The sequence below is a fragment of the Ambystoma mexicanum genome, chromosome 8, assembly GCF_040938575.1.
Source record: "Ambystoma mexicanum isolate Mex_15411 chromosome 8, UKY_AmexF1_1, whole genome shotgun sequence".
NCBI lineage: Eukaryota > Metazoa > Chordata > Amphibia > Caudata > Ambystomatidae > Ambystoma > Ambystoma mexicanum.
In genome coordinates this window covers 493,250,433-493,277,224 of record NC_090929.1, presented here as the reverse complement: position 1 = coordinate 493,277,224, position 26,792 = coordinate 493,250,433, and the positions used below count along the sequence as shown (strand labels likewise).

At 44.0% G+C, this 26,792-nt stretch overlaps 1 protein-coding gene across 1 annotated transcript in view; it reads left to right on the top strand.

Annotated features, from left to right (window-relative positions):
* Window positions 1–23,663, top strand: part of TAS1R2 (taste 1 receptor member 2) — a 66,983-nt gene extending 43,320 nt beyond the window's left edge. Inside the window, exons 5-6 of the mRNA XM_069610014.1 lie at window positions 16,071–16,191; window positions 21,816–23,663. Coding sequence (XP_069466115.1) covers window positions 16,071–16,191; window positions 21,816–22,747 — 1,053 coding nt within the window. The 3' untranslated portion in view covers window positions 22,748–23,663. The remainder of the gene's footprint in view (window positions 1–16,070; window positions 16,192–21,815) is intronic.
* Window positions 23,664–26,792: the final 3,129 nt, after the last annotated feature.

The window sequence follows — 26,792 nt, the reverse complement described above, 5'->3', positions numbered from 1 at the left end:
GTTGTTTTTTTCCACACACAGAAAGTAGGCGTTGCCGCCACAATAGTCGTTTTCCTCCCCCATGGATGTGCAAGACAACGTCAACTGCTGTGATCTACAGTAACCAGAAAGGATGGAGTGTTACTTCTTATAGTGACAGCTGCGTAAGGACACAAAGGGCCCACACGATCATCCCAGTGAACGATGATGCTGAGACAGTCGGTTATAAACAGTTGCATTTGACGGTTAAAAAACCTGTCACTTGGTCTCTGTAATCCGTGACAATCACAATAGGCAAGAAAGTCTCTGAGGAGGAAATGGGAATTAAAAGATGTATGAATACACAACCCTTGGCTAAACCACAGATGTACTACATAATATTTTCAGTAAAAAATGTATTCAATAGGAGGAAATGTAGTGGGACCCTAGGGACAGCGACAATGTGCAATGTCCATAATTGGAAAAATAAATCAAACCGCACAGAAAGCTGAAACGTTGTTATTAATAATAACATTTTTCTTTGGAAGTAGCTGTGCGGTGGAAGGGGAAATAAAACGTGTATCACTGCACAACCACTGCACAAAAAAAATTGTAACACATGCCTTTCTTATTAAATATTATTTTAATTTTGGGAAATGTAGTGGGACCCTACAAACAGCGACAATGTGCAATGTCCATAATAGGGAACAAATTGCAATGGCACATAACACTTGTAAAACATTAGGGAAAATATTTTCTTTTTTACAAACTAAAACATAACGTCAATTTGGAATTTAGGCGGCAAAAATACGCTGACATGATGTGGAGCGCCTCCATTGCGTTAGCAGTAGTCAGACACTAGTGTATCTGGAAGACTGCCTGTTCGGGAACTAATTTCTCATGGTCCGTGCAAAAGTTTTTGAAGCATAACCTTATCAAACGATATGTTTTTCAAACTGTTACTCCCTACATTCTTTCTACTCTTTCCCTGTACTTCAAGGTTAAAAAACAAGGGACCCTTATGGGTGTCGACAAATATGCGGCCGTACTGAGCTCGTGTTGAAAAGAGAAAATGCAGTGGCCTTCACTCCGTATGCAAATACATTCTCATTTTGCAACAACATATCAGCGTCTATTTATGAGAACCGCTACTGGCATACACGTGCAGAAGGGCTGTGTGTACGAAATAGAGCAGGTGGCTGCCTCAGATTCCTGCCACTCTGACCGCAGTAATGTTGTTTATGGATTGTAAAATGGAAGAAGTAAGTTCATGTCGTACAATCAGTAGCAAGTCCCACTATACTGTATGCCAATGCTAACAAGAATACTTCAATGTTTGACTTTCTACTACCACGTCTCATTAACGCTCATCTTTCGAAACAGTGTTCCATAAGTGTTATAAGTGCATTGGTGCCTTCCTCGTTTACGTATGTTAGCGCCGATGTTCCCGTTGAACAGAAAACGAAGTAAACATGGTGGACGTATCGAAAGATTACGATTCACTTCACGCTGTGCTACAACCAATCGGTGAAAGCGCAACATAGTCGCGGGCAGCATGCCACGAAATAGCCAATTGCAATGTTCTCCACGGATCGAACAGGGAAGTGTGACCACGGAGCGGACATAGATATCACTAATTTTTAGAGACATACTTTTTGATTGTTTTTAAGGGAATTATTGGATGGATTGGCACAAAATTTGCAAAAGCACGCATTCACGCCCAAGCCCCGGCCACTGCCTCAAATTTGGTGCAAATCCGTCCAGCGGTTTTGCCTGTAGCCGTGTGCAAAGTTTTCCCCGATTGAAACTATGGGGAAAAAAACGTTTGGGACCCCCCCTATAACTTTGCCCCCCCTGGACCGTCACCAAACTTTGCAAAGAAATTCAGAGTGGGCCATATACTTTTTTTGCAAAGTTTGGTGAGGATTCGTCTAGGGGGCGCGAAGTTATAAGTCTCCCAAAAAGTGTTCTTCCTATGGAAACAGCAACTTAACCATAACTACACGGCCACTACCGTGGCAGTGTAATATATATATATATATGTATATATATATATGTATATATATATATATATATATATATATATAAAAACCTGATGTCATCACTGATGACATCACATATCTGGGCCAGTTATTTTTGTACACTGACATATCTAGGCCAGGTGGTTTTGTTCACTGACAGTCAGAATATAAAAATTCAAAAGGTACTATCTATCAAGACAATAACCTTGTCATACATTCTTAAAGTACTTTCCTTAGGGTTTGGTCTTAGCTCATGGTGCACATACATGGGGAAATAAGCAGGCCTCAAACACACAATTCATTTGTATACATTAATATAAACTTTAATGTTATTAACATTTTCTGATGATGCTGTTTCTTTCTTCCTTACTTTAGTTTCCCTGTATGTGCCTCTGATTTGTATGCATTGTGGGTCTTCATATGTATTGTTTGTACTAGCACAAGTGTGTAGTAAGTCTTGAATTGTTAGCTAGTTATTACATGTTTAACATTACTCAATAATCTGATAAAGTAGCATTCACTATTGTACTATCCAAAATTACAAGAATATAAATATTGTACTTCAATGATGCATGCTGCAGCCATTGCATATGTTTATGTATGAGTAGGTTCCTGTATTAAAAACATTGCAATACAATGTTGTTTAGATGAGTACATTCTTTAATAGATTAAGTAGTTCATGATAGGTCTCCCGATCACCCATGACATCGTGTTACCAACATTATAAACACAACCCGTTGTAGGTTCTTTTCATCAAAATTGATTTCACATGTGATGTCATCAGTGGTATCATCAATGGCATTTGTGATGTCATCTTTGATGTCGTGGGTGTTAGTCTGAGCAGTGCACGGTGGTGGCGCGGGTTATGGTTGCTTAGATTGCCATAATTTGTGAATTTCTGAGGTTTTTTGGTATTACTGCAAGTTAACCGTAACGTCCCTTTAACAACGTTTTTTCAGTGAATTTCATGGGTTTTTACCAGTGCATGCTATTTTCTTACAACTTACTAATATCATACTTACCCCGAATTAGCAACATTTCTGTCCAATTTACAAAGTTTCACCTTAAAATTCTGCAATTTCCCACGATTTAGCATCATTTTGAACACTTCTGTACAATTTTTGCAACTTTCTCCACTGTTTTTGTGTATGTCGACGTCCGCAAACATCTGACGTCATCGCAGACCTTCCAGACAGTGCCACATGACCATGCGCTCACGCGCGGCATGATGATGTGTCTGCGAACGCGCCCACACTTCGCGATCAGGTCCGTGCTTCGAGGACAGTTCAGATTTTCTACTGATCTAGGAACTTTCATGCTCAAAATTTACCCTTGCACAACTCCTACACCTATTCTTACTCATTATCCATCAACAATCTAGAAGAAAGTACATACTTGGAAGAATATTAGCAAAACTGCTATATATCTTAAAAATGGCATCAGCTATTGCCATCCCTCCTCCCCAGCAACGGTACCTGGTCTTTCCATCGAAAGAGTTTCCAACGAAACCCTTTCCATCGAAAGTTTTGCAAAACATTTTTTTTCATCTAATGTATGTGTGTTTGGGATAAAGGGTGAATTATGTTTGGGGTGAGTTTTTAAAAGTAAAACATTGTGGGTTTGGGTGGAGTGACCCCCCAAAAAAAGAAATTACAAAAATGCATTTATCCCACACACACATACATTCGATGCAAAATAATTTGTTGCAAATCTTTCGATGGAAAGGGTTTAGTTGGAAACTCTTTCGATGTAAAGACCATAAACCACCAGCAACACCAGCTGGAGGACCTACACAACAACAAAAAAGTGCAGTACTTCTAAAGATAATGAAGAGGGCCAAGAAGATGAGGTAGAGTAAGTGCCTACATAGCACCCAGAGGGAATCATGGGTGGGAGAGTTATTTACCACTGTTGGGAATGTAGCAAAGGCTAAAGCTACCAAAGTGAAATGCACGGAGCGCAACTTTGCAATAATTCGTGGACTACCTGGACAGTACTCAAACGGGACCACCTCCATGCGCCGCCACACCAAATCCAACCACTGCAATGCTCTCAGAAAGGTTATTCCTTTCTTAGCAAGTGTTAGGCTGTCTTCCTCTACCTCATTTTCCTCAACCAATACTGTAACCACACAGGGTACTTCTGCCGGACACAAAATCCCACCAGCTACTTTGCAAGCAATAAAAGAGGCTGTTGATCCATATCTTTGGGGAAGCAATTTCAAAGTGCTTTTGAAGCCGTAATCAAGGAGCATGAGAAACACTGCCCCCTACCGTAGAAGTAACACACATGCAACATCTTCCCCTGTACACTTCCCCCTTCATATTAGTTGCAGAGGGGTTGGGGTTGGGGATTCTTACGAAGTTGGCGCTGTACACTTAGTTCACATGTTTAGCTTTAATTCAATTGCGTTTGTCATGTGATTTGACAATGTATATATGCTGATTGATTTCTCATCCACGTCACTAACACTATGCAACACTGTACTACCCTATCCCCACAGGCACACGTGTGGTTTAATGTTATGTGACACTCTTGTTGAACCTAATATCTGTTAAAAATGTAAAAACTGCTGATTATTGATTGACAAATTTAGCCTTGATAAAGACCCCCAAGTGGTCGAAACACGTGTCGGCACCTTTTGTAACATTAAAAACAATGGCCCAATGGGAATAATAAGCTCTCCTCGTTTTTTTTAATTGAAACATGACAAACTCAATTGAATTCAAGCTAAACATGTGAGCTATGTGTACAGTGCCAACTTCGGAAGAATCCCCAACCCCTCTGTATCTTCTCACCGGGGGCATTGAGCACTGCCCCATTGGGTTCTTACAACAGGCTGCCAGTATGCACCCACCTCAAAGAAACAAGTTTTAGCGTGGTAGCCACACCTTCCCGGTGCTCCAACCACCCCCCTTCTTGAATCCCTTCATATTAGTGCTTGGTACCTCTTCCCTCATTTCCCTCGCCACCTTACGTTCTAACTTCTCCTGAAAAATAAAATACATCACAAAACAACAAAAGTAAGGTTCCTTTAGGAACCACCTTTCACAGTTAAAAACTAGAACAAGAAAAAAATCTTATAGACTCCATCTACTTTACATTTTTCAGTAAAGTACATAGAGTGAATAAGATTTTCCAGCATTTTGTGTTATGCTAATGAGAATTATGTGGCGTTCATCCCAGGGGGGGATAGCGGCCCGGCAGCGGAAGTTATTGGCCCAAACAAAGCAAAGGCGGATAACAAGGGTTCCGGACCGTTATCCCCCATTCCAGCCCCTGCAATGGGGGAGGAAAGCCATTAGCACCCCGGGTTCCCAATGCGGCATGAGGTGTCCCGCTGTAGGAAGGAAAATCCTTTTCCAAGATGACCACCATGCAAAGGAAAGGTGGGGCTCCGTACAGACACCATCTTCCCTTTCCATCGCAGCCTGCAGAAGGCGATGAGAGAACCCTATAACCATATTGCCACAAGCACATTTTTCCCTTTTAAAGCTATCCCACTTTTGAATAACTTTACCACATAGCCGGTCCCAGGTGGACATGGCCACTTTGACCCCATTTGTCGTCCCTCATGCTCACGACCTTATGCCATGACCCAGACAATCTGGCCATTGGCCATGGCCACAGGCTATACCTCAGTCACCAAAGGTATGTCACAATTGTTTGTACCTACATTAGGACACTTGTCAAAAAATAAAACATGGGCACATTTGCAAAACCATGCTTTAAGGTCCTTGCCAATGCTCCTTACATGGGTTTGCTGGAAATCCACCCATGTTTTATTTTTTCCACCACTTGACAAAATCCATTAGGACTTTACACAAACTTTCAAGGTTGGGTCTATAATCTTTCTGAAAACCTTTGTCCACATTCGTCAACCGGCAGCAAAGTTATAAGCCATCTAATCCTTTTGAGACCTCCCTCAAATTTAGCCCCCTCTTGAGAAAAATCTCACGAAACTTTACAAATACATGTATATCTACATCTAAATTCTTTTTGCAAACTTTTGTGTGGATTCGTCAAATGGCACCACATTTATAAGCCTTTACAATATTTTGGGACCCATCCTCTAATTTTGCCCCTCTTGACAGAATCCCACCAAACTGCAAAAACAGTTATATCTCTATTTAAAATCATTATGCAAACTTTTGTGCAGATTCGTCAAATGGCACCACATTTATAAGCCTTTACAATATTTTGGGACCCGCCCTCTAATTTTGTTCCCTCTTGACAAAACAGTTCCACCCTTTCCTAAACCATTCAGAATCAGGTCTAGAATAACATTCCAAACTTTCATGCAGTTTGATTGAGCAGCGCCAAAGTTATAAGCCATCCAAAAACTGCTTTTCACCAACCCAGGTATGCAGAAATAGGCATAGATGTCCCCGATCATCTGAAGTGTTCGCGAACATCACAGGAATGTACCAACCATCCGGAGTGTTCACAGACTTCCTGGGTGAAAACCACCTGTTTTTTGTCTTTTTACGGCCATATCCCATCCTCATCAACACCCACTTCCCTAGAGATTGTTTGATGAGTTTGACAAGTGCAATGCTGTGTTTTTTAATAGGTTTTTGCTGCGATATTCACGGACACCGGCGGATGTCCGCGTATCCAACATGGCGGGCGTTTCCAAAAATCTGACATATTTCATGCTTTCATGCTTTTCACCATCCAATCAGCGGGTGCGCCTGATGTCCGCGGAACTCACGTCGCCTTCTGAACCAATCAGAGACAGGGAAGTGAGTCCACGGACCGAACCCAGATATCACTAATTTAGTTTGACCTACTTTTGGGCCATTTTAAAAAAAATACTGGACGGCTTTACACCAAATTTACAAAAGCACACTTTCGGGTCCAAGCTGCCGCTCCTTCTGCAGATTTGGTTATAATCCGTCCAGGGGTTTGGACTGTAGACACGAGCAACATTTATTTTCCATTCCGTCTATGAAAAATAGAATTGGGGCCCCCCTACAACTTTGCCCCCACCTTGATGAAACCTCACCAAACTTGCCAAAAGAATTCAGAGGGGGCCATATACTTTTTTTTTGCAAAGTTTGGTAAGAATTCGTCCAGGGGGAGCAAAGTTATATGCCACCCAAAAAGTGCTCTTCCTAGGAGTTGAGCAACTTAACCGTGACTACAGGGCCGCTACCACAGGCCCTGTAATATTTGATGGGTATAATGAAAGTTAAGTAGGGTAACTGTTATGTAGGGAGTATGAGTTTCTAATGAGAATGTTAATTAGGTTACAAGTTAAGTAGGTGTAAGATGTTATTGTTATAGGGAGTGTGGGTGGAAGGGAGGACCCTGGCATGAGGTAGTAGAAGGAAGCAGGGGCCTGCTGAGGCCACCTAGATAGATGGGACCATCCACAAAGGCCTTCCTCTGGCCTCACACACCATGTGGGTGGTACCTGGAGTTAGGGAAAGGATCTGTTGCATCAGACTCACCATATGGGTCACCGGGACCCCTTTAAGGAAGAGTGGGATGACGTAGCATATCCCTATTTAGCAGCTACTCACGCAAGGGAAACATTAGGAAGGGGTTAGGAAATGTTTTTAAAAAAGAATATATGTTTTCATAAATAAAGAGGGGTCCCCATTGGGATTCCTATAACATCAACCTTGGTGTCTGTGTACATTAGTAAAGAAAGAACTCAGGGTGTAACCCATCTCCTGTTAACAGCAATTGTATTTTCAGGTGCCGCGCCACTCCCTATCCAGCTGGTCTGGGGGGTGGAGATGGTGATTATCATGGGGCCTGCCTCTGCTCCAGGGAAGGGAAGAGTACCCCTTCCATGGACCAGTGCTGGGAAAAAAGGCGCCACAGCAAGTTATATGGAGTACCCAAAAATAATGTCCCATTTTACTTTGAACCATGTGGGTGGAAATGGGATGTGTGGGCGCAGCAGTGTGTCATACAGACAAGTTCACTTATAGAAGCACTGCACCCACCACTAATGGTTCCATCCCCACTGGCCTCTGAAGGTAGGATCACTAGGCATGCAGCACAATAATTCTGGAGGTATTTCGGTTTAGAGATTACATGTCTATAGAAATACTCAACAGCGTACTGTCCAAAGCTTAGTTTAGTACAATCATGTCCTGATCTTCTTGTGCACAGATCACCCATTCAGCCTGGAACTCTGTAAATTGCATAGCATATGCTTTCTTTTTGGAAAGACAAGACTCCTAGAGGCATTGCCCCCCTTCCTGTTTGCCAATGAAGTTGCTGCACAAGCTTGTTGTAACCGATCTTTGTATTGCCCTCCGCTCCCCAAACCCCACCCCCCAAAACACTCTGCCTCCGTTGAGGACTATGTCTAGGCTATCCGTTGGATATTCTATTTCGTAGTGGGATTGACGATTTACAGGACCTAGGTAAAGGTGAACTGAATAACCTCAGCCCTTGAAGATTAGTAGCAATTACCCTGGAGATGGATGGGGATGCAGATCTTATTCATACATCAATAATCGAAACGACTCAGGTAGTTGGCAAAAAAGGATAACTGTTTTATTTTCAATTATCTAAAACAGGGCGCACAACGAACATCAACGAATTTGCTCGATCCTCTTACTCAACTAGTTTCATATAAAACTGAGCTTATATATCAAAAACTATCATCATTGAAGTTGACCTACGTTACTAACAACGTCATCCTACGTGGCAAACTACAAAAACCTACGAGTAACAGTGATAGGCTTTCAGTGAACATCTAAGTATACGATCTATACTAGTCTAATGGGCGTAAAAGAGGTGATAGGTTTCTTAATATCAGGTGAGGCAACTAAGCCCTCCCCTAAAATGACCACTTATGAACGTCACTAAATACACAACGTCCCATTGGCTACACAAACTATAGTCCCCTTAATTGCTTGGTCCCCTACAATTGGTAGGCACTCTAACCTTCGTCAGTACTTTTCCACCCATGTCTAGCAGCACGCAGGCTGGCCTTTCAGGTGCTGGCGAGTTTGTCTTAACCATAGCTTCCCACTAATTAGCATATCAATCCTTCATCACCTCAGTGGTCTGTTTAGTCAATTAGGCTTTGAAGCTCGGCCTTGAATTTGTTCTGTACAGTGGAGAATTCAGGGGAGTGAAGGCACGCTCTGCCCTCATGCGTAGGTGTGAGCATCTTGCTCGGCCAACGTCATCCTTCCACGTTACTGAAGTCCATGGAATTGAGCTTTCACTGTCTTTAAAATACTCTTTTTTAATAGACCTCTGATGTCTTCCTTGTTTTGTCCATGTCTTCTGAACAGGAGCTGTTCTTTCACACGATTTTGTATCCAATGTCAGTTCACTCCAGCTTGATAGACCTTGGTTTCTTGGCTTGGCTTCATGGCTCATCTAGCCTCACCTTTCTGAGCGTCACTTAGTAATTAATTTGTTTTCTTACTGTGACACACTAGAAAATGAGGCCTTCTTCCTAGAGTCCAGCACTGCTACAATACGTGGTGGAAACATCCATCCTTTACTCTTTATGCATATATATACGTTGGCGCTTGCCGTAATCTATTCACTATAAAGCAAGCCTCAGGATTACTTTGTCTACTTGCGTTTCCTTTGCATCTGTACACGTGTAAACTGACTTGATATCTTCATCCATTTTGTAGCATACGATTCTTCACCTTGATCCCAAGATGTCACTTATCTTTGATACTTTGTTGATGCCTTATCGAATATCTACACTCTCTAGTCACTGCCGTCTTCAGTTGGAGAGGGCAGGAACCCCCTCCCTCATCCACCACACCAGCATCCAGCATCCAGGTAGAACCTTGCCCCTGGAAATCGGGCATCACCACGTGCAGCTAAATGAAGTAGTGCCCTACCTGATGCAAAGAACGAGATCCCGACATCCATCCGACCTGAAATCATCAGAAAGGCTTCCGATGCATGCGGTAGGAATCGCGCTTCAAAACACGCTCTCTATCTAAAATGGCCGCTGCTTTCTCGGCCTAGCCAGCGTCACTTTGCCAAGCAACGCTCTTTGTATAACCCTCCTGACGCACATCCACCAGCAAGGCGGAAGCCGGCCCTCCACTGTGAAGGCCTGCAGTGTAAAGGCCCTGTTCTGCCCCTGTTATGCGCATGGTTGTGCTTTGGAGCAGGAGCCCCCCCGGTCTTGTCAGCTATTGTCCCCCTGAGGATACAACAAGCATACAAATGCAAAAGACCACGCTTGCATTACCTAAACTCGCGTTTCCAGCTAGCAGCCACTATGCCTTCTGCCTCTGCAAGCACCCATGCCTGATTCAGATGAGCCTGAACAACACAAGCTAAGGTAACTTGCAACACTCTTACGCCCGCCGATACCTCTCTATCCCAGATCTCCTGATCTATCCCTCCGGTTCGTACCCTTTTACACAGTACATGACAACTATCTTGTATCTGTACTCTATGCCCACGGCAGCTGATGCACTTGAACATTGTTCGATCAATATTTCTGTGACCTATGCATTTTTACGTTACTACCCACATGTATTTATAAACCACTTATTTCATGTGCACATTGTTGCTTTTCAACTTGCTTGCCTGTATGTATCAGCAAAAATCTCTGTCACTTGCAATTCATGTCTTTATGTCTACGACCCTTACATTACCCGAGTATCTCTGTAACTATAATTCACCTACGGCACTGCTCACCTGTGTTTGATGTTCGATGTTCACACATTCATGCACTGTCTAGCAATTGTTTAGATCCTTACCTAAACCTATACCTAAATTGTACTGCACAGATAATGCTGCATTGGATTTAAGCACCTCTCTATTCTAGAGCTATTGCTCTTAGCCCTGACCTAGCACCTTGCCCAACCCATAACACACAACCATTTATGATTGCTGTGAAAGATTACCTGTTTTGGCTAGCCACTATCTTTAGTTTTTGTCCTGGTCCCAACGCCTAAATTGTACTGTACTGCTACTGTTGCCTCGGCTGCTGTTGACATACGTATTGTATAATCGCTATTCTAAGTCTGACCTAGTCACAGCATCTCTAACTGTTCGGCACACCTATTGATAGCACTGTGGCGCACGTGCCGCTTGCACCCAATTTTCTCTCAGAAAGATTGTCCTAGCTATGACCCAGTCCCTGTGCCCAAACTGTACCGTATAGCGCCTATTCGATGTAAATCATTCTGGTGGCCATCTCTACTACCTCCTCTCTTAGACAAATCACATTTGTGTGCTCATTACTAATGCATTTTTAATCTACTCTGCCAAAATCGAATCTAGGTATGCCTGGTTTAGGTACTTGAATGTGTGCCCCTCGGCATCTATATCCTATTCCGAGCTTAGATGCTGCCCCACTGCATTATGTGTTATACCCTAGGGTGCTAAAAGACCACATTGATTGTGTTGTGCCTTATGGTCGCTAACAGACCACATTGATTGCGGTGGGCCTTATGGTCGCTAACAGACCACATTGATTGTGTTGTGCCTTATGGTCGCTAACAGACCACATTGATTGTGCTGTGCCTTATGGTCGCTAACAGACCACACCGATTGTGTTGTGCCTTATGGTCGCTAACAGACCACACTGATTGTGTTGTGCATCTTGGTCGCTAACAGATTACATTGATTGTGTTGTGCCTTATGGTCGTTAACAGATTACATTAATTGTGTTGTGCCTTATTGTCGCTAACAGACCACACTGATTGTGTTGTGCATCATGGTCGCTAACAGATTACATTGATTGTGTTGTGCCTTATGGTCGCTAACAGACCACATTGATTGTGTTGTGCCTTATAGTTGCTAGCCAGCTACTACCCAAATCCATATTTGAACTATGCCAGCATGGCTAGTATTGATCATGTTCGCATTATGCCCGATTGCACGCCTTGTAGCAGAAATAGTTTTATCCCACTCAATAATGGACTTGCCAAGCTTGGCTGTCCTAGATACCACCCCATTCCCTGCCCCACACCCTTCCTACCCTCCCTACCTCCTTTCCCCCACAGTGAACCTACAGACCATAGTACTAAAATGAGCATTACTTTAGGTAACACTCCACCCAACTTCGCCACAGATGACCACTCAGACAACATCCAGAACTTGCGCAATTTGATAGAACATCACCCTACGGCCAACCCCAACCTCATGACCCATAAAGACAGACTAGGTTGTAGACTCCCTTCCCTACTTAGCAAAATGGCCAGTAATCCTATTACTAAAATCACTAATAAAAGCAGCATTGCAAACTCTGTGCCACTTGAAGGAGCCTTACTCAATGTTAGATCCCTTGTGGGCCACCCTACGGAAATTGCAGATATCATCCGCTCAGCAGACCTGGATTTCCTCGCCACCACAGAAACTTGGCTTCATATCGCAGCAGGCCCCTCTCTATCTCTCGCAGTTCCAGACAACTACTCCATCCTCAGGGCCGACAGACCTAATGCCCGTGGAGGAGGTGTTGCACTTATTTTCAAATCCTCGCTTGACATTAGATCTGTGACCTCCCTTCCCCTAAATTCCTGCGAACACCTATCCATTAAAATTCAAACCTCCCCTAAGAACTCCATCAACCTGGAACTATTATACAGACCCCCTGGGCCCATAGGTTTCTTCGAGGAAGATATAACCTCCCTCATAGCCGACAAATCTAAACCTCTATCACAGAATATTATTCTAGGTGACTTTAACTTGGGTTACAATGATCCCCACAACATTCCAGCATCTTCCCTTGCCATGGTACTTGGCGAACACAACTACACTCAACTCAACACCTTACCCACACATCAGAAAGACAGGACCTTAGACTGGCTCGTTGCCCACACCTGCAACATTACCTGCAGGGACCCCCAACCACTTATATGGACCGACCACTTCCTACTCTCATTTGACATAAGTACTAATAACCCCCTCCACATACAGCACCCACCTGCACCAGCATGTCTGACGAGAAATAAGTGGAACATCACCGCCAAAGCCCTCATCCCACTGGTTCTACCCACCCTAAACATGATCCCCAACACATCAGACCTCAACTTACTAGTAGACACCTACAACAACGCCATTACCAATGCTATTGACCTTGTTGCCCCTCTAAAACTACGCAAAAGTAAACCTAAAGCACATCTCAACTCCTGGTATACACCAGAACTCAAAATATTAAGAAATAATAAGTCCAAAATGGAAACCCTTTGGAAAATGAATCCATCAGAGGAACATAAAGTCAATCTCATAAATGCATCTTCCCTTTATAAAAAAGTAATTATTTGCACAAAAAAGGAAGCCTACAATACAAGAATAAGTAATGCTAGTTCCAGTACCAAAGAATTATTCACTATCCTGATGGAGTTAGAAAACCCCAATCCACCTATGGACACGTCCGTGAAGGACCAACTCTGGTGCACTAGTATTCAAGGTGCCCTTGCAAACAAAATCACTGGCCTACAAACAAAAATCGAAAATAAAAGACTTCAACTCTCCAATAGTAGCCCCACCCCTAGCCCCCCTATTCCCAGCCCACCAACCACCCCTAACACTAACCAGGGCTTCACCTTCAAAAACGTAACCGCACTAGAAGTGCAAAAAATCATAACATCCCTCAAACCATCAAACCGCAAAGGGGACAGCTGCCCTGCACAGATAATAAAAGACGCAGCAAGAGACCTCGCCCCCTTCCTTTCCAAGCTCATAAATGCGTCATTCTCCACTAATTCGGTACCCAACAATCTGAAACAGTCATGGGTCCTCCCGCTACTAAAACAACTGACTTTGGACCCTTCCATCCCCACAAATTACAGGCCTATCACAACTGTTCCCTTCTTGTTAAAAATCCTTGACAGAGTGGCTTACTTGCAAATTCAGCATTACCTAGAGTCTAACCAATTACTCGGATTGCGTCAGTCTGGCTTCCGGCCTCAGCATGGAACAGAAACTGCCCTTGTTGACCTTAAAAGTCAGATTGACGAAATTAAAGATAAGGGCACGGCTGCCATCCTACTCCTCTTAGATCTCTCAGCAGCCTTCGACCTGGTAGATCATAAAATACTCTGCAACCACCTCTCCTCTGCCGCCCACTTTTCCCCCTCTGCTGTCACGTGGATACAGTCCTTCCTGGCCAATAGAACCATGAGGGTCTTTTATCTGGCGGCAGCAGCAGACCCTATCCCTATCACCTGTGGTGTCCGACAGGATCATGTGTTTCACCCACCCTTTACAATATCTTTACAAAGCCCCTCTTTGATAAACTGGATCGTCTGGGTGTCACTTATACAAACTACGTGGATGACACCCAGATACTCCTCACCATCTCGGGCAATTACAATATTGATGTAGCCAGGATCAATGAAATCTTCTCCGTCATTCAGGCATGGATGGCCACACATGGCCTCTGCCTTAATTACGAGAAGACTGAACTGCACATTGTTGGCTCGCCGAATAACTTACAAAAACTAAGCCCCAATTACTTAAACATCATAATTGATGGCAACACCATCCCAGTCGCCAAAAATGTGAAAACACTCGGCTTCTATCTTGATTGCAATATGAACCTCACTAAGCAAGTTAACGCGACCGCCTCTGCCACTGCATATACCGGAAAACTAATCAGAGCCTGTAGACCATTTCTCTCCCCTAACAGTTGCCTCACACTAGCCAGAGCTCTTATACAATCTAAGCAAGACTACTGCAACAGCCTCTACTTAGGTGCCAACAAAGCGATAATCAATAAACTCCAAGTCCTTCAAAATAATGCGTTACGGGCAGCGCTAAACATTCCCAGACGTGAGCACATCTCTGCTACCAGAACCACATGCAAATGGCTCACCATCCAACATAAAATTGATCTAAAAACACTCTGCCTCACGTACAAAGCTCTCAACTATCTAGCACCCCCACCTGACTAACAAACTTACCGCGAAATCATCCATCAGAACCACGAGATCTTCCAATACCTTATGTCTCATAGTACCCAGATTTACCTCTAAAAGAGCCGGAGGCTCGAGCTTTACTGTCCTCGCCCCCCAACTCTGGAACACCCTGCCACTGAACATCAAATCATCCAAATCCTTCCAGTCGTTCAGGAAACTTGCCATTGGGTAGCTTCTGACAAAAAGTCAACCTTGAAGTTAGACCTAGCTATAAACTGTACTTATTGTTTATGCCTCACGTATGTCAATTTTGGGTGCTATCACCCCCACTGCCTGTATAAAACTGCTGTTCAAATTGTTCTAGTATCACTGTTTATTACCATGTACTGTGCCTTGTAATCTGTACTAAGCGCCCTTATACTCCCGGGTCCGGAGCGCTATAGAAATAAAATAAACAAACAAACAAACAAACAAACTGCATCTTTTCTAGGCGCGTCAGCTCAGCTCTGTGTGACTTCACAATTCATCTTTGCCATTCATTTGCTCTGCTTCTTCTGGGATTTCATTCAAATGGCCATCATATTTTCTTGTATGCAGGTATGGTTTTTTCAGTGGGAACATTGCCTCCAGGATCCTCCTAGGTATTGATATTCCCACTGGTACTGCATGGTTTTCGCATTCGGGCTCCCAACATATAGGCAATATTGGTGAGGTGGGGGTACTTGGCTCCTCCTCTACAAAGGTAAAACAGTCAACTTGCATGCAAGATGGATGGCCCAATGGCAGCACCCTTTGAATGCAATGCACGCAACATTTTTGCCCTGCTGATGCATCACATGAGCAACTTTGCTCATATTTTAAGGGTCACCAGCCAACAAAAGCATGCCCATCGGAGATGTGTCTCTTCCCTTCTTTTCGTTCTCCATCATACTCCATGTTCACCACCAACAGGACCCAGATGTGGTCTACCTTGTGACAAATGGGCAGGGTAGGTCTGAGAATTCAGATGCCAACAACCTAGTTGCTACCTGATCAGTAACTCACCCACTCATTCATAACTCAGCCAGCCACTTATGTACCCACTCGTTAACCTCTTTTCCACCCATCTGTTTATTGAGACACTCCTAATTATTCACTCACTCCACTAGACCTGTACCTACCCAGCCAAAGATTCACGCTCTCACATGCTTACTCCTGTAGTCACCGGCACATGTGTGAACGTCTGTAACATTATACTATACTAATACATGTGTTTGTGTTTCTCACTCAGATTCCCGTTTCACAATGCTCCCCCGAGTGCTCTACGGGACAGGAGAAGATACAACTAGGGGTCCACACATGTTGCTTCACCTGCTACAGCTGTGCCCCAGGAACCTACCTGCACCTCAACGGTTAGTGATTGGTTCATTTTGGTTTCTGAGTCTTCAATAAATGTGTGTTAAATAAAAAAGCAAGGCATGCGTGTAGCATCGACAGCCTGCTTCCATCTTGTGTTGGACAACCTTTCAGTGCAGGAACACCACAATCAGACAGGTCTGCTGCCATAGTGAAGGGGAGAGCCAGCCTGAGAAGGACAACAGAGTGAGATTCAATCGGCCAGGCTGTGGAAGGCTAGGCAACGGCAGATTTAAATACATGTAGGGTCATTCCATGTTTGGTGGTATTTCTGCATTATTTCCATTGTAACACCAAATCACTAACCATTAATGCCACTCAATCGGGAGAATTTACCACCAGACTATGCATTGCAGCATGGCCATGTCAATCCCCATTTCCCCATATTGAATTGGAGGATTTACTGCGGGTGGTAATTTCGCTTACGGTAATTCAGCTGATTTGTGGCATTAAAGTCAAGGATTTATCTCCAGCAGCTTCAAGGTAAAAGTCATAATTTGGCAGTAATTTGGTTACTGCCCAAAAAATTGGTGGTAACAGAATTATTGTAAATTGTTTTATCTCATTGCCAAACGCAGAATGCCCCCCAATGATTGAAAATTTGAAGAGAATGGGTGGAAACTGGGTCGTTTGCAGAGGGTATGTGTGGCACAACTGAAAATGCTGATGTAGGGATCGTAAGAAAGAGTATAGGAGTAGGACCAGATGCAGCCAGGAACAGAAGTCAGTTTTGTTGGAACCAGGCTGGAGGACATGCATTTTGGCAAAGTGCGGATCAGGTGCTGGTGGATTTTCCTAATATTTGGAAGGTTGATCCTTGTCACAGTGGCAGAAGTGGTGACAAAGTGATGAGGTTTAATTTGACTGTCAAAGAGGGCCCAGCGCTTGTGAACCCTGCGTGAGGCAGTGGGGGACTCTGGAGAAAATAAAACAGGAATTAGCAGAGTGGTTTTGGCACTGGAGGCTGGAAGAAAGATAATTTCAATCTCAGAGGAGGAGTTTATGTTTAAGTAGGGACGTTTTGTCAAGTGCCGGATGCTGGAGAGGCAGCTGGTGATGAGCTAAGAAAAGGGAGGAGAGGTAGGAGTGACAAGTGAAAGCTCTGCTATCATTTGGGCTACTGTCTTTGACTCTGCACTACTTCTAGTGAAACAATAATATTGTACTGATCTCCTCAACTCCTTTTGCTCTTATCATGAACATCTCTCCCTGATCCTGCTGTTTTCTCTTCTCTTTTCCGTGTATGATTTTGTTTTGTACTTTTCGACAAAGGTGAACTTTCTCGGCTCCTCTGACCACTGACCACTATCTCTAAAGACTGAGGTCCTCTTTTTTCTTGTAATGAATATTCCTCCACCTCTGCCCCCCTCCTCTCTCTCTTTCCCTCCCTTCTACCGTGCTATTTCCCTGTCAGCCTGGAACCTTGGTGTTATCTTTGACGCTTTATTCACATATTTCTAATATTACCCGGTCCTTTCGACTCCATCTATTTAACATCTGTAAGGATGCCCTTTCCTTTTTCCCACTCATCTAAACCTATTGTTGCTTCTCTTTCCCAGTCTTCTTCTCGGTCTACCCGCCACTCAGCTCACTCCACTGTGTTCTATTTATAACCCATCTGTCTATCTCTTCATTACTCCATTTCTCGTGCGTTAATGTCACTTTGGTGGCTCCCCTTTGAATCTCTTCTGCTCTTTAATCTTCTTTGTCTCATGTTTAAATCTTCTATAGTATGGTGCGCCCTTCTCTCTCTTGTTTGGTCTCTTTCTATTCCCCCCCTCGCTTCCTTTCACGCCCAGGCCCTCTTCCTTGTTTCAGTTCCTCGTCGCCTCTGTGCCCAATCGTGTTTTCACGTTTTCTCTCTCCTTGCCCCTAAGCACTTCCCCCGCCTCTTTGTTTTCTGTCTTCTTATCCGCACTTCTGCTCTTGCCTAAAAAAAGCTCCTGCTGCCCCCTTCATTTCTTCATTTTATTGATTTGCATTTGACTTGTACCGTTGTTTTCCAAGCGCTTTGGCGTATAGCTCTCTCTATAATACAATGAAATACAAATACAAAAGGGATTCATAGGAGAGCAGGATGGGCCCAATGAGCCGAGGATGCGTACAAGCTCGGTGCTACAGTGGGAGAGAAATGAGGTGGTGAGTGGTGAATGTTAAAGGCGGAACTGGGGGAAAGGTTGACAGGTTTTCTCCTCTTTTGTGATTTTATAGCAGAAGCAGTCGACAAATTCATCAGCGGATAGGGAGGAGGATATAGAGTGAAGTTTCAAGGGTCAAGCATGACGCGACAGGTAGCGGGACTCATCCCCCTCCCCCCCAGCGAAGCTCACGCCCCACCATGGGAACATGCAGCCCAGGCCTGACTGCCTCAGCATCCAACGTGGCCCCTGACACAGACAGCGAGTGCCTCTCAGCTTAACCTCACCTAGGGGCGAGAGCAGTGTATGGCACGCGGGTGCATCTAATAATGATGAGAACAATACGACAATAATAATAATAATAATAATGCTATAGTTAATTACTGTTTGGGATTTAAGCTTAAATATATCGTAAATAACAAGGTATGTTATCACCGAAATGATCATATTTTTTAGAAATATCAGAGTGATCAAATAATGTGCCAGTCTCATCTACGTTTTGAACTGTGACTTACAAAAAAACACACGAGTCATAAGAGCAGCTCATTTAATGATTATGAGATGAAGGCCGCTGCTATCAATGCATCGAACACGCATTATGGCCAGTTCTTACGCAGGGCCAATGTTGCAACACATAACATTGTGCCGTGCAGCAAGCAGCAGGTTCCTGCTGGTCCTTCTCTGCTAATCTTCCTTCACAGAACGTTCTGCAGTTGCAAGACTGGCCCACCGGCAGGTTCTTCTCCTCCAATCTCAAATGGGATAGGTGGGCTCGTTCGCGCGGACTGCTGGGTTCTGTGAGTAACCTGCACTTCACAGGTTTAAGGTTTAGGCCCTGGCAGGTCCGACTCAGCCTTTTTCCCTGCAGAGGTCGATAAAATGTGTATCATTCGGATGGGTAATACATTATGTGCTAAGCAGTACTTCATATGTAAATAAATAAGTGCCAGGGCGCAAATATTCTAGCACAACAGTACCAGTCAACCTATTTGGCGATACCGCTGCAACTCCCCACCAGCTCATTGAGGGTGATGTGTGCATCACCCATGGCAGATGTGTGAGTGATTTACAAAATCCAACCAAACTAATATAACAGAACATAGCACATCTTGAAATGAGACGCCACGCCCTCGTTGTGAATCTCCTTTGATTCTGCAGGCTGCAAGTGGAGCATTCCAGTCATCCACAGAAAATAGAGCAACAGAGTTTTCTTCATATAGTAAAGTGATAGACAAATGCAGAAAAATTCTGAACCAATGAACGTGTGTGTCAAATACTTTAGCAAGATCTGCTTCTATAGGTCGGCACTCAGCACAAGCGATTCTACTTGGCATAGGCCTTTTTCCTGGCCTAGTCACTTCCATGACGCAGTTAGCTTGTGAGAGTCCTGTTGTTATTCTCTTTCTGCCTCTCTGCCCCACAAATTCAACTGGTGACTGCACGACACCGATCATTCATTTTTTTATCGTACACAGGCTTATTACAAAGCACAAAGTAAAAGCAAAGAAAAATAACTAAATATCAATTAGAACTAAATTCATTTCACAAATTCGTTCAATACCATTCATAATTCAAATTGCAGTAACAAACATTATTTAAAACACATCACTCAATGTCATCAGTTTTAAAAAGGCGACCACTCTAATTAATACGAAGTAGACTGTCTGCTTAAAACATAGCACCAAAAAAGGTCAGCATTCATAGAACCGACGTCATAAACATGCACACTAAACAGGTCTTCCCTTTTTACTTGAAATTGTGCACAATTCATCTTTAGGGGCTTTAATTGTTCTAGGTTTCGTTACAAAAACGACATACATGCCGTAGATTGTGTTGCGCCTCTAATATATAAAATTCCTCTGGTATGAATACAACACCTGCCATGGGTCCCCCCCCCCCCCAGTGCCAAAGCCTTTTTTGGTGATTTCAGTATTTCACCATGCAAAGCCTTCTAACATTTTCTCCTTCATTAACCCTTCAAGTGCCAAGGGCGAGCTATCTCGTCCTTGGCACTGGTGGAGGGTGGGGGCGGGGGGGAGGGTGTAATCCCAAGGACGAGATACCTCGTCCTTGGCACTTAAACGGATTCTTAAAAAGGTCTGTAAAGCTCGCAGATAGGGACATTGTTTTATATCATTCTGAACAATTCCTCATCTTGTATTTTCTGAGCTGTGCTGGAATACGGTTTGATTTTCTTCCTGGCATCACAAGTACCACCCAATCCATTTCGAACGTTTGCCTTTTCAGTAATCCCATCAGATATCACATTTTCCAAGGGGACATTGTACAATTCCAAACTTTCTACACATCGCTTTTGAAAATTCGAGAAACAACTAATATTAACACCCTCTAACTGCTTAACTACCGCCCAGTATAAAAATTCAGTGCCGCACAAAATCATGTCCTGTATAATAACAGCTGTTTCCAGGAGACCAAGCACGACAATGAGGTCAGTCCCATCTCGCGTTGAAGGATTACTGATAGCACACAATTGGCCATGACAAGGCCTTCTGTGATTAAACCCTCAAGACGATAACATTTCACTCTCTGATAGTGTGGAATATAGAGGGGACTTCTGATTATAAAACCAAATTAGCGGATCTAGCGAAAATCTGCAATACTTTCTTGAAAGAAAAAACATTTGAGCCCCAAGTATTTTACCGATTGTACAACCGACCACCAACTCTTACCCATAAACCACGTACGATCCTTCATTTCACCATTGTGTCTAAGGCACAGTGAGTTGGTGGCCTGGCACACATCTGTCTACTTGTGCACCAAATGCTGGCTATATACTAGAAGAAATAAAGGGGAAGTATCCAGTTTACAAAGGCCCTGCATGTGCCCACTGGGTGCCCCCACCTGCAGAGATGCAGCACAGCCATCACCATACTGATACTGGCACATTTACATGTGTGTGCCGCCTGTCCTCTGAACTAGTGAGCTTCACCTGGTACTGTCACAGCCTTGCTGCTGCTGCTTGCATCACATGCCTGAGGAGCCACCCACCCTGCTGGGGGGACTCCCAGCTATTACCGAAGGGGATCTGCACCAGTGCTGTATATGCTGGCAAGAGGAGTGTGCTGGCATGACCAGCACAGTGCCCAGCAAAGTCTTCTTTATTATTGTGTATTCATAAAACTGGATAACTAGCACACCAGGGATGGTACGGCTCGCCCAGTTGTTGCTTGTTGTGTGACTAAGGTTGACTGCAGTTAAAGAAAAGTTGCCAAAATACCACATCATAATTGAACTGAGTCAGAAACAATAAATGCTGCTGCTCACAAGTAAGTCCTAAGGCCAAGCCCTGGCAAACACCCCCCACCAAGTAAGCACTAAGACAGGATTCAGTTAAGCTGTATGTGGTCTGGGATGTTTATTAAACATGCATGTTTTTCATGTTCTGAATCTGTGTCGCATAGGACAATATGCAGGTTCGCCTGTATTGCTAAATGACTCTTCCTGTTTCCCCCACTTTGCAGGCTCCTGTGCACCATGCAGCGCAGACCAGTGGTCCTTGGAACGAAGTGTGCTCTGCTATAACAAGACAAAGGAGTTTCTGGAGTGGACCTCACCCCTGGCCATTCCTCTCGTGGCTGGAGTGGTCTTGGGCATGCTACTGACCTTTGTCATGATGGTGGCCTTTGCGATCAACTTCCAGAGCCCTGTAGTGAAGGCGGCTGGTGGGCGTATGACATTCATCATGTTGGCTGCTCTAGCCACGGCGTATATCAGCGTACTTGCTTTCATTGGCCAGCCCACTGTCCTTAGGTGTATTCTGCGGCACCCCATATACAGTACGGCCTTGGCCGTGTGCTTCTCATACATTGCAGTGAAGTCTTTTCAGATTGTCTGTATATTCAAAATGGCCGCTACTCTGCCAAAGACCTACGACTACTGGGTGAAGAGGAATGGGCAGTATGTGTGCGTGTGGCTGCTCTCCGGTGTCCAGTTGGTAATCTCCTGTGGGTGGGTGATCTACAGCCCCCCAGAGGTAATCTGGAAGAGCATTAACCGGAACAGGATGATGATGGACTGCAGCGAGTTCAGCTCAGCGGGACATATCCTGCAGTTCAGCTACAATGGCCTGCTGAGCATGCTCTGCTTTGTCTTCTCCTACATGGGCAAGGAACTGCCCAAGAACTACAGCGAGGCCAGGTGCATCACCTTCGCAATGCTGGTGTACTTTGCTGTCTGCGTCTCCTTCTTCACCCTCCAGATCATCCAGGTGCCCGAGTACATCACGCCCATCAATGCAACGCTGGCCCTGGTCAGCCTCTTCGGCATCATGGGTGGGTACTTCTTTCCCAAATGCTATGTTATTTTCTGGAAACCGGAGCACAACACGGCTCAGCACTTCCAGACTGCCATCCAGTCCTACACAAAGAGGAAGAGTGGGAGTAGCCGGCGGTGAGTTGCAATGACGTCTCGCCATGCAGATCTAACCCAAGAGGAAAAGTGGGAGTAGCACCTCTTTGTGCGGCCACAACGTCCTATTGAAAGAGGAAGAGGGGGAGCTGGCGAAAGTGATGGGTGGCTAGGTTCAGCTGGTTGTGGGGAAAGACAGATTCGAGGGGCAGTGGCTCTTCTTAGACTTTGAGGACTTATGTAGTAACTACTTCCTTAGTTCCTCAGTATGTGTGTAGTATCGCTGTGTACTTTACTCTACAAGCAGGTAGGGCACTCTTTAACCCCCATGAAGGGTGATTTTCCAAGCGATTTGGCCAGCGTGACAGTAGATAGTTTCAGCAAATATATTATCTGAAGTCTGGATTCGCTGTATGTATACTGTAGATACATTGCTAACATTTCAGGCCAAAGCATTAAAACGGAATAGGTGCATTGTACAGACACTACAGGGGCACTGTGCAGTCACATGGCTTAGTCAAAGGAAAGAAAGGTCCCTGCAGTTATCCTCAACTCTTGGCCATCTACACTTAATGCTCCCATATAATATTTTTTCAAATGGTCCGTTGGGAAGACCTTAGTAAAATGAGCTCCAAGTATTTTACAGATTGTACAACGGACAACACACTCTTACCCATAAACCACTTACGATCCTTCATTTCCCCATTGTGTCTAAGAGACAGTGGGCCTCATTAGGAGTTTGGAGGTAGCCATGCTGGTCTTACCGGCATGGCTAGCACCAAACCGGGTACCGGGTCCCAAAAATAGGGAATTACCGGGCCTTGCCGACTTTAGCGGGCCCGGTAATTCCCATTCTTGGTACCTGGAACCGGTACACCCCCATTCCCATTGAGCCCGTGGAGGATGAGGAGGATGCTAACAACGGACCGTTAATGACAGGTCCGTTGTTAGCATCCTGGTTTGCTTGCGGGTGGTGGTATGCACGTCTGGTCTGGACCAGACGTGCATTCCGTCACCCGCGAGGAAACCCGTAATGTGGCGGCCTAGAATGAGGCCCAGTGAGTTGGTGGCCTGGCACACATCTGAGTACTGGTGCACCAAATGCTGGCTATATATTAGAAGAAAAAAAGGGGAAGTATCCAGTTTACAAAGGCCCTGAATGTGCCCACTGGCTGCCCCCACCTGCAGAGATGCAGCACAGCCATCACCATACTGATACTGCCACAATTACGTGTGTTCCGCCTGTCCTCTGAGCTAGTGAGCTTTACCTGATACCATCACTGCCTTGCTGCTGCTCAGATCACATGCCTGAGGAGGCCCGCATCCTGCTGTGGATATTCCCAGCTATTACCGAAGTGGAGCTGCACTAGTGCTGTATAGGCCGAGATTAGGACTGTGCTGGCATGAGCAGCACGGTGCCCAGCAAAGTCTTCTTTCTTATTTTGTATTCATATAACTGGATTACTAGCACACCAGTGATGGTATGGTTCTCTCGGTTGTTGCTTGCTGTGTGACTAAGATAGACTGCAGTTAAAGTAAAGTTTCCAAAATACCACATGATAATTGAACATTTCGAAAAGACACTGTCAGCACTGTATGGATACAATAATAATATTTATATTAAAGCTTTACATTGCAGACACCACATCCTGAATGTTCTATTGGCGTAATAATTGTCAGTCGTAATCAACCTAATGATTCTGAATGTATCCACCTTGCTAGGTTGAAGGCCCAGAATAAAACAGTTAGCACACACATCTATCCAGTGGTTCAAAATGCAGAGCTGCCCACCCCCCTAGCTGAACCCTATAGTGAATTCAAAAAACCTATTGGCAATAATAGTGGAAATGCACAAGGGCTCTCAACTCCAAAAAAGATTGGACAAAACAGGGAAATTGTCTGGAGCAATTAGGATAGAGAGGGGGTGCGACAGGGGTGTATTGTCGCCCCTTTCTCTTTAATCTTTACTTAGCAGTTCTAGCAAAGTGGTTGGAGGAGTCGGCGCTGGCAAGTCCAAAGATTGGAAAAGCTAGAATAAATTGGATTGCCTACGCCGATGACATTGTTTTTCTCAATTACACTCAGATTGGTCTCCAACGACTGCTGAATGCGCTTGAAGGTTATGCAAGATTTATCGACTTGAGAATTAACCCTCTCTAGTCAAAAATGGTTGTCTTCAAGAGATCGCTTAAAGTTACCAAGCTGTTTTCTTGGCGTTTTGATGACTAGGTGATTCCGATCGCTAAAGAAGTAATATACTTAGGATCTGTGGTTCGATCGTACTCTACCAAAGCGCACCTGCTAGCTATTTTGGAAGGGATAATTCTCCAATCAGGTGCCCAAATGATGTACATTTTGCCTATCTCCAGTTATAAACTATTACATTGGAAAGGTAATTCCATCATTATTGTTCGGTTTAGATGCAAATCCCCAGTCAAATCGTATGGATTGGGACAGATTGGAGGGTAGATTGTGGAAGCATGTACTTCATCTTCCCAATTTCGTACCTATTGCCAGCTTAAGATATGAATTGGGCCTTAAGTCGATTAAAGCATGGATGGAATGGAAATGGGTATCCCTGTATATATTTATCCTAGTTTCCCCTACATTGTCACTGTATGAGGATGATTCCCACTCTTTGGAGGGATGCCTGAATCACTACATAAATGATTTTAAGTTTCTGGCTCTGGAAACTCTCACAGGATGTGAATGTACAGAAGTGGATATAATTCATAATTCTGAGAAAGTTAAAGAACACATAAAAAGGGCTGATTGGATCAGGACAGTAGCGGTTCTGCACTCCTCTGGTGTGCCCCCATCTCTGTCATGTCTAGATAAACCACGAGCATGGCTCCCTACATATTTAAAGAGATTTCCGGATCCTATTAATAGGTCTCAATTCCTGAGATTTCGCCTCAACCTTTTGCCCACCTGCAAAATACTTTTTATTAGACAGAAAGAGGAGCTTGAGAACAATGTTTGCCCCTTATGTGAGGACTCCTGTCCACAGACTTTGAGGTATATGTTGAGTAATATTGCGGGGACCTTAGAAAGGAGCGTGAGTAGGCTGTCTCGATTTATAAAGAAGGATTGGTGGTTAAAAACTGACAGCTTTTGGGAAAGGTTAGTTTCAGGCAATGAGAAACTATTGACAACGGAAATAGTGAAATTGTTCAAAGATATAAATCTAGCTGGAGTAACTGATTGTTAATTGGAACTGGAGTAGCCTAATGCTGTGGGGAAACTCCTATTCCTTCTTGTTTTTTCCTCCTTTTTAAAAAAAGTGTTCTTCTTTTATATTTATCTATAGATATTGCTCTTAAACTGTATTGTTTATACTTTTTTTCTGAAAAGTCTAAGATTTTGACTATTACACAATAAAAAAATATTTTTTTAAAAAAGAATTCAAAAATACTGTTCAGTAATGTAAGCGAGTTTCAAAGGGAGTTGAGCGTGAAAGGAGTTTCCACCATAACAATTGTTCCCCAAGGGTACGAAATGGACACTTTGTTATGACCCACGCCACTTTGGCTTCAGATTGGTTTGGAGAGGCGTGTCATTCTGTTCCACTATCAGAGGGCATGCTCATGTAAACAGTGGCATAATGCAAAATGTGGTAAGGGGCCCCTGAAATTCCAACCACTCACAGATAGACGGGCTTTGCCAATCTAGATATCTTTAAGGGGGACCTGCGCCTAATGGGTTGAATGGGCGTCCGATTGCACCCCTTCTTGCACAGCTTTATGGCCTTAACAATGTATTAAGGTTTAATCCTTTCCCAGTTGTTATCCTGTCCAGAATTATAGTTCAGGGAAAAAGATAAGGTTAGCAGTGTGATTTTGGGCTCTGGAGAAATTGCTAAACGATCGACTTTGCAAGAGGACCAGAATAAAGAAAATTGTGTGTAGAAAAAGTTGCTCAGATGGGGCGGTATGGAAGCCAGCAAGGGTAGGCTGGGCCAGAGGGAAGAGCCGTAGAATACCACTACAACCTTTTCTTTACGTCATTATGCTGAACTAAGCGAAGTCTTCACATGTAGCAGGCGGAATTCCTTTTCTTGCGTTGCATGTCTTTCCCTCAGTAGGTGAAAT